This window comes from Corythoichthys intestinalis, chromosome 19 (assembly GCF_030265065.1).
Source record: "Corythoichthys intestinalis isolate RoL2023-P3 chromosome 19, ASM3026506v1, whole genome shotgun sequence".
Taxonomy (NCBI): Eukaryota; Metazoa; Chordata; class Actinopteri; order Syngnathiformes; family Syngnathidae; genus Corythoichthys; species Corythoichthys intestinalis.
This window is the reverse complement of record NC_080413.1, coordinates 37999952-38012971: the sequence shown is the minus strand read 5'-3', so window position 1 is coordinate 38012971 and position 13020 is coordinate 37999952. Positions and strand designations below refer to the sequence as shown.

The 13020-nt window shown below is 40.7% G+C and overlaps 1 protein-coding gene across 2 annotated transcripts; it reads left to right on the top strand.

Moving 5' to 3' along the window:
- Positions 1–128: 128 nt before the first annotated feature.
- On the top strand, positions 129–13020 carry LOC130907689 (gap junction Cx32.2 protein-like). Of its 2 annotated transcripts, none has more exons than XM_057823060.1 (2): positions 129–451; positions 12036–13020. In XM_057823060.1, exon 2 carries the CDS (start codon positions 12052–12054, stop codon positions 12907–12909), a length of 858 nt encoding a protein of 285 aa, XP_057679043.1. In that variant the 5' UTR covers positions 129–451; positions 12036–12051; the 3' UTR covers positions 12910–13020. The 2 variants fall into 2 exon arrangements, with proteins under 2 accessions (XP_057679043.1, XP_057679044.1); XM_057823061.1 differs by lacking the exon at positions 129–451 and adding an exon at positions 8433–8519.

Here is a 13020-nt window from a genome sequence, read left to right as displayed (position 1 = left end):
CCCCCTCTTTCCGATGAGTCAATAAAGCATAAAAATTGTGGCGTTTAGGCTTTGATACTTAAATATAGTTCCTTCAAAGCAAATGCACATGTCAGTTCCATGTTTCCTTTTAAACCCGAACTGATTGTCACTTGCTGAAATAAACATAGATATATTATATATAGATAGATAATATATTCTACCCAGTATGATTGCCTCTAGGACTTTGACTTTACCAGTCTTGTCTTTTATGATTGGCAGTACAACTTGTGCCTTCAATGAGTCCGGTAGAATGCCATGCTTAAAGAAACCATAAAAACACAAGGCAAGAAGAGGGATTACCTTACGACTGGCATGTTTTAAATGCTCAGCTGTAATACACCACGAGCATTATTGTTTTCTTCATCAATAATAGCTTCGCGGATTTCATCTGGAACTATCACTAAAACCTCACTGGGATCAACATTATCAGGTATGACTATATCACTATTCAAATTTAAACAGCTCAATTGCTGTCTCCATAGTTCCGGAATGTTATTCAAGCCACATACTCCATCGATATTAAAAGGCAAGGGAGCTTTACAATTATTCAATACTTTCAACTCCTACTAAAAGTCACAGTATCTATGATTAGTTTACTAAGTTTGCCAGCAAGGGATTCTGCCCTCATATTGGCCTCATTCCTACTAATAAAACATACAGCAACCTTAAACCTGGCATTTGTGCGCTTTTTATTCTCAAATAGAGGCCCGCATCTAACTTTGCCTGACGCTGCCCATTCTTTAAAGGCTTGCCCAGCTGCTGAGTGAAGTTCAGCTACTGTACATTAGAATTCTACCCAGGGTTGGCATGATGAGTATGCCTATTATTGTGATTATGTAAGGTCTGACCAGAATCGTAGAGACATTTAATGATTAAATCATACAAGGTGCACAATTCTTTGCGGTGCTGTTTGTTTTTACAATTTACATCGCAAAATAGTATAGTTCCTTAAGTAATACCACAGATTCTAACACGCTATCCGTTTTTTTTTTCATTTTTTTTTTTTTTTTTATAAACCTGTCCTGTTCAGCTGTTTGACACAGAGAATGGAAATCTGAGTGTCCGGTTGGTCTGAACAGTTTTAATGTTTCACATCGGTGTATGACATACTCCCACTGTGATCATTCGAAATACCTCCTTTATTAAGACAAAGCAGCGAACAGGAAGAGGTTATGGGGGAACAGAAGAAGGAGAGAGAGAGAGAGAGAGACAAAAGAAACACAAACAACAAAAAAATACATTGAATGCCTACACTAACTCTGAATATGTTGGTGCTATCGTCAGCTAGATGTATTTCCGATTGGCACCATGTCGGGGGTTTAATAACCAGGGAAAGGGGGGTGGGGGGTCTAGAAGATAAGTGATTGGGAGGGGTAGAGTGTACACAAATTAGGCTGTATTGGCACCATGGAAAAAGTGCTTAGAAAATGGATTTCGTTCCACTCAAGTGGATCTACATGAACTCTGCTTTATAATATACATACGTTGCTAATTAGTACAACAACAAAAAAAGTACTACTCAAGGTTTCCAGTCATTTTTTTAGTAATTAGCGTTTTTGTATATATATATATATATATATATATATATATATATATATATATATATATATATATATATATATATATATCAGGGGTCGCGTTAACCGAATATTTTCCGTCGTTGACCGATTTTTTTAAAACGGTGACGGAAAAAAATGAAGTCCATCCGTCATTTTGACCGGTTGCAATTCACACCCCAGACCACAGGGTGGCGAGTGAGCATATTAATTAGCTATTTTCTCTCTTGATGCATGACGTCGTTGGCCTTACTCGGAAAAATGTCAAGGCAACTGAGTGTCCGAAGTTTCTTCCAAAAAGCCCCAAAACGACGATGGTGTTGATAAAAGAGGTGAAAAAACAGGGACTGCACAAGCAGGCACGCATTTCAAGTCCATGCGCACCAGGAGGAAAGTGTGAGACTACGTTCAGGCCACAGCAGGTGAACTGTTAATTTCATTGTTCCATATGCTACATATGGTAGGCTACCTACTTACTGGGGCCACAGTCAGCTGTTTTTGTCACTGCAGAGAAAAAGTTACATATTCATCTGCTTGATGTGTGATGGCACGGTGTGGATTCTCTGTTAAGCTTGTTCGGACAGAATATTAATTTAAAATGAATGAAAACTAAATACTATTGAAAATGTTGAAGCGGTATGCAATGTTAAGAGTCTTGTTAGCTGTAGGCGCACTATCCTATTCCCCTCACTATCCACTCGCGGGGGCCTGCGCTTGTCAGTGACGTTCCTTATTCTCGCTATATGATTATACAACTTTAACATTTGTTAATACGCTCTGTGTGTAGTATCATCCATCTTATAAGCGAACGCAAGAAGTAACAACGGGAACATTTTTAAACAGGCATTTCACGGGAGAGCATTTCGACTCTTCGGCCAATCATATAGCGAGAGCGAGTGGATAGTGAGGGGATCGCGCGCGGCTCTTAAGTGTCTCTGTCACGTGACTATCGTAGCCGGTAACGTGCTCGGCCAAATGGACACACAAGTACGGAAGGTGAATTATGTCAAACAAAGGGTCACCACAATGTCATTGTCATCATTTTAAAAATTTAAGTGACGGGTAAAAATAGATTATGACCGGATTTTTATGACCCTGTCAGTCAAAATGACAGACAACGAAAAAGTCGAGCGCAACCTCTGATATAAATATATATATATAATAGAGCTGTCAAAATTATCGCGTTAACGGGAGGTAATTAATTTTTTTAATTAATCACGTTAAAATATTTGACGCAATTAACACACATGCCCCGCTCAAACATGACAGCTCAAAAATGACAGCTCAGGGTCATATGCACTTCTTACTTGTGTTTTTTGGAGTTTTGTCGCCCTCTGTTGGCACTAGGGTGTGACTGATTTTATGGGTTCAGTACCATGAGATTATTGTGTAATTATTGACATCAGCAATGGCGAGCTACTAGTTTATTTTTTGATTGAAAATTTTACAAATTTTATGAAAACGAAAACATTAAGAGGGGTTTTAATATAAAATTTCTATAACTTGTACTAACATTTATCTTTTAAGAACTACAAGTCTTTCTATCCGTGGATCGCTTTAACAGAATGTTAATGTTAATGCCATCTTGTGGATTTATTGTTATAATAAACAAATACAGTACTTATGTACAGTATGTTGAATGTATATATCCGTCTTGTATCTTTCCATTCCAACAATAATTTACAGAAAAATATGGCATATTTTATAGATGGTTTGAATTGCGATTAATTACGATTAATTAATTTTTAAGCTGTGATTAACTCGATTTCAAATTTTAATCGTTTGACAGCCCTTATATATATATATATACATACTTTTTGTTATGTTCAGTTGTTGAGCCTCCTTTAAAGCCACACTTACATCAAAGGCTTTCTTTAATGTCAGTCCACTTTCTGAGAGTAACTTCTTTTGTGTTGCTTCATTTCTCAGTCCACATCCCAGTCTGTCTTATATATATATATATATATATATATAGAGAGAGAGAGAGAGAGAGAGAGAGAGAGAGAGAGAGAGAGAGAGAGAGAGAGAGAGAGAGAGAGAGAGAGAGAGAGAGATGCTGTATATATATATATATATATATATATATATATATATATATATATATATATATATATATATATATACACATATATGCTGGGTGCAAAGAAACAAAACGTCCGACGTCTCCATTTAGAAGAGTGCAATCCTAGGGACAGCTATCTGTTGAAGCCATGCACCCAGCTTGGAGGTTACTGCGCCCCTAATGTCCCGATCACAACTGGCACCACTCTTGCCTTCACTCCCCCCCCCCCCCCACACACACATTTTTCTCCAACTCTTCCTTCAACCCTTGATATTTCTCCAGCTTTTTCGTGTTTTTTTTTTTCTGATGTTGCTATCGCTCGGGATTGCTACATCTAGCAGTAGTGATGGATTGGGTGGGATTGCTACATCTAGCAGTAGTGATAGATGTAGCAATCCCGAGCGATGGCAACATCAGAAAAAAAGAACACGAAAAGCTGGAGAAATATCAAGGGAGAAAATGTGGGGAGTGAAGGCAAGAGTGGTGGCAGTTGTGATCGGGACACTAGGGGCAGTAACCTCCAAGCTGGGTGCATGTCTCCAACAGATACCAGGAACAACGTCCGACGTCTCCATTCAGAAGAGCGCAATCCTAGGGACAGCTAAGATCCTGCGCAGGACCCTCAAGCTCCCAGGACCCGAGCTTGAAAGGAGAGACGATACCGCCCGGGTGTGCGAGACGATTTTTTTTTTTTTTTTTTAAATATATATATATATACACTCACCGGCCACTTTATTAAGTACACCATGCTAGTAACGGGTTGGACCCCCACCCTTTTGCCTTCAGAACTGCCTCAATTCTTCGTGGCATAGGTTCAACAAGGTGCTGGAAGCATTCCTCAGAGAGTTTGGTCCATATTGACATGATGGCATCACACAGTTGCTTCAGATTTGTCGGCTGCACATCCATGATGTGAATCTCCCGTTCCACCACATCCCAAAGATGCTGTTAGGGGTGCGTGAGCAGGAGAAGTTGCTTTGCTTGGGGTAGCTGAGCCGGCGTGAGACGTGGAAGCTCGGGTGGAGGCAGGCGTGGAAACTTGGAAGGAGGCAGGCTTAGAATCCGACAGGGAGCGCGCAGAAGACAGGACCTGGGGCGAGAGCAAAACAGTCGTCAGCCGGGAATCAGTAAGAAAATATAAGAATGCGAGAAGCAACTGACGGCGAAACCAGACGAGTTGATCAGGCGACGTGGTGGTGCGTCTGCTGGGCTTTTAAAGCTGGCTGATGTTAACCGCTCTCAGCTGTGGCCGCTCCACCCGCCTGATGTCCAACCTGTAATCAGCTTAACTCCCCTCACCAGAGGCAGAGCTCAGGAAGGAGGGCCGGAGGCCCTAACAGGACCCCCCTCCCACGGGCGCCACCCGGCGTGGAAATCCCGGATAAGAGCCCGAGACAGCACCCACCGAGACAGGACCCAGGAGCGCTCCTCAGCACCATAGCCCTCCAAGTCCACAAGGTACTGAAGCCCCCTGCCACGGCGGCGGACGTCCAACAGGCGCTGGACCCAGAACGCCGGACCCCTAGCGACCGACAGAGGTGGAAGAGGGGGCGGAACGGGGGGGACAAAGGACTCGAGGAAACCGGCTTGACCTGGGAGACGTGGAATGTGGGATGGATACGAAAATGCCTAGGGAGTCTGAGGCGCACAGTATTGGGATTCACCACCTTCTCAATGACGTAGGGACCAACAAATCGGGGGGGGGGGGGGGGGGGGGGCGTAGACAGGGGCAGGTGAACGGCGGCGGACTGTCTGGGTCCGGGACCTGTCAGAAGCACAGAGGAGGGCCGAGCGTGCCTGCTTCCAGACCTTTAAACAACGGCGGATGTTCCGTTGGACCGATGGTACCGCGATCTCACTCTCCTGAGAGGGGAACAATGGGGGCTGGAAACCCAAGGAACAAAAGAACGGGGACATACCAGCGGAGGCGTTTGGCAGGGTGTTATGTGCATATTCGATCCACAGCAGCTGGTCGCTCCAGGTGTCGGGATGGGACTGTGTAGTACAGCGCAGTGCGGCTTCTAGCTGTTGATTGGTGCGCTCACACTGACCATTAGTCTGCGGATGGTAACCAGAGGACAGACTCACCCCGATACCCAGAGCCGCGCAAAATGCCCTCCAGACCTGTGACGTGAACTGCGGCCCTCTGTCGGAGACTATGTCGACGGGAATGCCGTGCAGACGATATACATGTTGGGTCACCAAGTCTGCGGTTTCCTTGGCCGAAGGGAGTTTGCACAGAAGTACGAAATGGGCCGCCATGGAGAACCTGTCGACAACAGTGAGGATAACGGTGTTGCCTTTGGACGGCGGAAGACCAGTGACAAAATCCAGGGCAATGTTTGACCATATATATATATATATATATATATATATATACATATATATATATATATATACATATATATACACTCACCGGCCACTTTATTAGGTACACCTGTCCAACTGCTCGTTAACACTTAATTTCTAATCAGCCAATCACATTGCGGCAACTCAGTGCATTTAGGCATATAGACATTGTTTAAGACAATCTCCTGCAGTTCAAACCGAGCATCAGTATGGAAACAAAGGGGTTTTGAGTGACTTTGCACGTGGCATGGTTGTTGGTGCCAGAAGGGCTGGTCTGAGTATTTCAGAAATTGTTGATCTACTGGGATTTTCATGCACAACCATCTCTAGGGTTTACAGAGAATGGTCCGAAAAAGAAAAAATATCCAGTAGGCGGCAGTTCTGTAGGCAGAAATGCCTTGTTGATGCCAGAGATCAGAGGAGAATGGCCAGACTGGTTCGAGCTGATGGAAAGGCAATAGTGACTCAAATAACCACCCGTTACAACCAAGGTAGGCTGAAGGGCATCTCTGAATGCACAGTACGTCGAACTTTGAGGCAGATGGGCTACAGCAGCAGAAGACCACGCCGTGTGCCACTCCTTTCAGCTAAGAACGGGAAACTGAGGCTACAATTTGCACAAGCTCATTGAAATTGGACAATAGAAGATTGGAAAAACGTTGCCTGGTATGATGAGTCTCGATTTCTGCTGCGACATTCAGATGGTAGGGTCAGAATTTGGCGTCAACAACATGAAACCATGGATCCATCCTGCCTTGTATCAACGGTTCAGGCTGGTGGTGGTGGTGTAATGGTGTAGGGAATATTTTCTTGGTACTCTTTGGGCCCCTTGGTACCAACTGAGCATCGTTTGAACGGCACAGCCTACCTGAGTATAGTTGCTGACCATGTCCATCCCTTTAAGACCACAATGTACCCAACTTCTGATGGCTACTTTCAGCAGGATAATGCGCCAAAAGATTAAAAAAAAAAAGATTGATAAAAGATCACATTATTTATTGAACAATTGGTGAAATTGGTGTCACGGTTCATTGTTTACATCTAACATTTTATAAATCAGTGGCCTGTGATGGTTGTTTGTGCAGCATGGTTTCCCCAAGGACCAAGAGCAGCAGAAAAAATGGATGGCAATGGTCAGTTATCAAAACATGAAATAAAAGGAGTTTTTTTGTTTGTTAGTTGCTATTTTAAAATAGGCTTAGCCAGCAGTCACCATCAGCAGGCACCAACAACAGCTTGATGTGAATCATGAAAATGTAACCTATAAAAAACCCAAACATTTAATTTGTTTTTTATTTAAAAATTGTGTCTATTATTTGTCGACGTCACTTTTCAATCTTTACACATCTCTGAAATATAATCATGTCAAACATTTTGGTGTAAAGAATACAGGTTGTCATGCATTGATTTGGTACTCTTTCATGAGGGTGATACCTTAGTTCAAAGCTTGCAAAATCGAGCTAATAAGCACGTGAAAGCCAGTCGTCTACCAATACTCACAAATACAGATGAGTGTGTACGTCACAAAGGGCCTCTTAAAGAGTTGACAATTTAAAAGAGGTAGTGACTTAATGAATTTATCCTTGGCGATACATTCCTAGTGAGCAGACTCAGCTTAAAAAGTAGGAGAAAATCGCTCATCAACCAAGATAAAATATATGTATAATTACGCCACGCACATACAAATAAAGCTCAACATATGCATCATAAAGCGCCTCTGATAGAATACAGGCTGTTGAAAATTTAAAAGGAATCGTTTTTTCATCAACTTACCTCCGAATATACTTTACAGCCAGCCATTCGTATGAATGCGGTCCGCCCTCGTCAAAGCCATGTTTGGAACTACCCGTGGCTCCGCTAACCGAAAAACCCGGAAGTACAATCGTATAATGGATCCCTATGAGAGTGTCATAACCTTCTTAATATATGGCACTGGCCTACTGTGATTATGCCTGGTAATGTAAATATAAAATGGAATGTGTACTTTTGTAATAAAGTTTTACCATTTACCTGTAAAACGAGGTAATGTTGATTTATTGAAAAATATTTGGAAGCCAAATTTTTCTCAAATTCTGGATTGACCTTAGATTATTTTACGTTCTTTTCTGTTTCTGCTACATTGATTGCTATGTTTGCATTGAGTTTGGAAATGTTGAATAATGATTACTGAGGCTGTTACTCCTTCAGCGATAAAACAATGATCATCCCAAAATTAACGTGTGAATGCAAGGTCACGGCTAATTTGTGTATCTTGAATCATACATCGCAAGTTTACAGTATTGAGGGAATGAACTCTTGAGTAGCCAGTAAGACGAGCCAACCTCTCTACCAGGAAACTGAGTTGATGAAATTCCTCCAAATAATCACGAGTTGGACATCCAGAAACAAGAAGCTGTGGGCGTTATTCTGGCGTGAGTCAATCGAAACCAAACCCATCCTGACTTCAGTCTATTAAAGTGTTGTCGTTGTTGTCAGATCAATTGTTTTTTTCATTTCGGCAAATATTTTTCTTGCAACTGCAAGTGTGTCAGGCAAGTATTTTTCATTTGTTAAAGTAACATTTAAAAAATAATAATAATAAGGTGAGACACGGTATGTTGCTTTCTCTACAAGGAACGTTCCTTAAATAGTCTTTTCTTTTGATTTGGGCTTGTTTTATGTTTTAATCAAATGCGTGATATAAAGTAAATAAACTGAGACAATGTGTTTTCAGAGAAATGATGATATCTACGTATATGGTTTAGACGTAGCTTCATCTGCTAATCAAACAACATAACATTCTGCAAACTGTATTTTTTAGACTATAAAGTGCATATCATTAAATGAGTTTATTTTCATATGTAAAGCACACCTGATTATAAGGCACATTCGTGCATTAATGTACTGCATTTGTCATTAGTTCTTTATCTTTTATCATTTTAACTAGTGTTTTAGCTATTAATTTATATATTATCTGTTGTATTTATAGGTTTGACAAATATTGAATGTGTGTCATGAAAACTTATTGGAGCATTACACACACGTATGCTCCAACAAAATAGGTTGGAGGTCATTAACTGTAATGAAAATTCATAAATAAGATGCACTTGACGAATGTAAATATTTTGAGTGCTCAGAGGGAGGTCTCAAAATCTCACTTACTTTGTTCTTGTTGTCATTCTTGGGGAGAGCACAAACTAAAGTTGCTACTCCTCCGTTATTATTTTTGCTTTTTGTTGTCTCAAGGCTTATTAATTACCAGAGGTGTGTAGTAACGCGTTACCTTTACACCGTTACATTTGCTTGAGTAATTTTTTGAGAAAAGTGTACTAGTTAAGTACATTTTAGTATTAGCATTAGTAATTTACCGCACAATACTTTTTACTTTTACTTGAGTAGATATGTGAAGAAGAAACACTACTCTTACTATCACTTTGGGATACACTAAAGTCGTTACATTTTTCCTCGTTATTCTACATATTGACTTTATTTTTGCCAGAGATGCTGACAGTAGCGCTACCAGTTTCAGCAATGAGATGTCGCAACAATAAACACATGACTCCATTATACCATTCGGAAGTAACAATGTTTTTTCTCCACGAGAGGGCACTCATGCTTTTTGGATGGGTAATGGGTCTGTTTTGTTCTGAATTTGATGATTCTTGTGTCATCTTTTTGGCATAATATGGTCATGTGATAGGCTCAGCAACTCAGCAGGGATTCCCAACCATCAGGCCGGGGACCAGAATCGGTCTGTGATGCATTTTAACAACCGCCTGTGCCTCTTGACTAGTCTGAGAAGAGATTTGCGTACGTCACCCTCTAATGGTTAACTGCCATTACTGGGGTGTTTGCAAACCTATAGCACCCCAGCGTTGGTCAACGTAAATAGTAACGTTAGCTGCTGTTGGCTGTAGTTGCAGGCGGCGGCGTCTTTGGATAGCTTTTTTACTTGGAAAAGGCCACCCGCTGAGCCAGAAGCCTACAACCAAGTCCATTTTGCATAATATGAAAAGCTAGCAAACGAGGCAAGAAAAGCAAATGCACTAAGAGGATCATACTTAATGGCGAACCGTTTTGCTAAAGCCTAGAAACCATTCACAATTGAAGAAGAGCTCAATATGCCTGCCATCAAGGATATTTTCCGTCAAGTTTAAGGAGAGGCCGCTGTTAAAACGTATCAACGTATGGTGAGTTACATTTTCCCTGCACTTAATGTTCGTTTTTAACCCCATCGTATTGTTGTATATTTACTGTAATTGTCTGCCAAACATTGTCAGTCCGTGAAAAAAAAGGCTCATACCACACTGGTGTGTGGTGCAAAAAAGGTTGGGGACCACTGGCCTATACTACAGTATAATAATAACAGTTCATATAGATGAACTTGTGCTGAGAAAAAATATGCAATTATTTTTAAAATTAATCTGACATTATAAGAAGTTACTCACAATGTTACTCACCACTTGAGTATTCTTTTTAAGGAATACTTTTTACTTATACTTGAGTAAATTATTGGATGAATACTTTTACTTTAGTAATATTATTTCGAAGTAAGCTTTTCTTACTTGAGTAAAATTTTTGACTACTCTACCCATCTCTGCTAATTACCATAATTACATGAATTGCAACTGTGCAATTGAAATTGCTACTCTGTTAAACCTGGACTGATCACAATGAAATATGGTATATTCTAGCTAAGGGGTTCGAGTGCAAAAATGCCCACCTCACAGTTCTGAGGTTGTTGGTTCAATTGAGCCTCTGAACAAAAGTACTCATCCAAAATATTTACTCTAGTGCAACTAAAATGGTATTCTGAAAAAAAGAATGCCCAACAAATGAGTAATTGATTATATTTTTTTTAAACAATGGTATTTTTTTTCTCTGCACATTACCTATATGAACTGTTATTATTAAACTGTACTATAACCTATTAAATGACCGTATTAAGTAAAAATTTAAAAAATAAAAATACACAAAAACCATCGAATTCCGACTACAAAAATCTACGGAAATGAAACATCACCTATCCAAAGAGCATGAGTACGTTCCAGAGGAGAAAATCTTATTTCCTACCCTGAAATTAAAACGATCCCATCTCTAGTTTTCCGAGGCTGAAATCTACGCCTTTTGAGTAATGTTAACGACTGTGCTCTATGTGATTTTGTTTATTTTTTATGCCGATTAAAAGACACCACGTAATTGAACAGGCCGGCATGATCATAGGTCTTCCGACTGCAAGCTTGTGTGGTCATGTGACTGTATTGTTACGTCTTATTTGGTATACATGTGATTTTTGTTGCAACATTTGATTGGTTAAACTGGTAGAGCCACTGTGCGGCCAAAAATTGAATAAAATCTAGTACGTAGAAGAAAATTTTAATGATGAGTGTAGCCCACCGTAGCGGTGTAATAGCAGTGTTTGTTTTTCACAAATCCACTCAGGTAAAAATATTACCTATGGCATGGTAAAACTACACTTAAGCCAGTCAACCACACTGGCAGTTGTGGTCTTTGAACAGAAACAGAAAACGGAAAAATTGTTGCAAGTACGGGCAGAGGTACAGTGTATCACTACAGTGTAGTGGTCGGAGCACTAACAGGCTGACCACCCACCTCTTCAATCTCTGCAGCAATGCTGACAGCACTCCTGTAACAAGTCACATGACATTTTGGACGGAAAATGACAAGCAGTACTCAATTTGGACATTTAGGGATGTACGTTTTTTCAAAGGGGTGCACTAACTTTTGTTGCCGGGGTATTAATGGCTATATTTTGAGTTATTTTGAGGGGAAAATAAATTAACTCTATTATTTAAGCTGCATACAGACTATTTTTCATTGTGTTAAAGTGTCACTTTGTCAGTGTTGTCCCATGAAAAAATATACTTAAATATCTGCAGAAATGCAAGGGGTGTACTCACTTTTGTGATACACTGTACCTCTGCCCTTACCTGCAACAATTTTCCCATAAGATTTTTGGGGATTTCAGGCTGATTATATGGTCTCTAATATTGACCAAAATGCTGTTTTCCATGCATTTCACACCAGTCTGTCTTCCTCTTCCTCAGATATTGGATATTTGCCATGAGTGACTGGTCATACTTGTCCAAACTTCTCCACAAGGTCCAGGCTCATTCCACCGTGGTGGGAAAGATCTGGATGAGTGTTCTTTTCCTGTTCAGGATCTTCGTACTAGGCGCCGCTGCAGACAACGTTTGGGGGGATGAATTGTCTGAGTTTTACTGTGACTCCATGGAACCAGGATGTAAACACTCCTGCTATAACTGGATGTTCCCCATGTCCTACGTACATTATTGGGTGCTGCAAATCACTTTCGTTTCAACCCCCACTCTGGTCTACCTGGGCCACGCTGTCCTCATCATCCACAGAGAGAAGAAATTGTTGGAACGTGGGCAGAGCAAAATAAACAGAAATGGACTGAAGAAACCCAAATACACGGATGAAAGAGGGAAAGTGCAAATTAAAGGCATCTTGTTTTACACATACATGACACAGCTGGTGTTCAAAATAATCCTGGAGATCGGCTTCACTATTGGACAGTTCTATGTCTTCGGCCCTCTTTTTATTGTCCCTAGTTTCCATTGCAAAAATTCCCCTCCTTGCGCTTTTCACAGCGGTTCCTTGTGTTACATATCTCGGCCTACGGAGAAGACTATCTTCATTTTTTTCATGCTCGCTGTTTCCGGTATTTCGGTACTCCTCAATGTGGTTGAAATTGTGTACCTCCTGTACAACAGAAACCAAAGTGCCAAGAAACAACTTGAAGCTCAACCTCATGCACTACATGCTGAGCAGTGCACACCAACTAGGCCGCCATGGGAAGCTACGAGAAATCAATATGGGGGTTACCCACTGTTGCCATTGAATTCTCAGGCAATTACACATATAACCAGCGAGGACAGTCACATCCACTCAGAGTGAAGACATGGACTTTTTTTTAAAATTGCAATTCTTTTAAAAGCTTGAATTTTTTTCTTTTTATATTGAAATGGTTTGTTATAATTATATCGTGAGAAATATTGTGTTGTAATA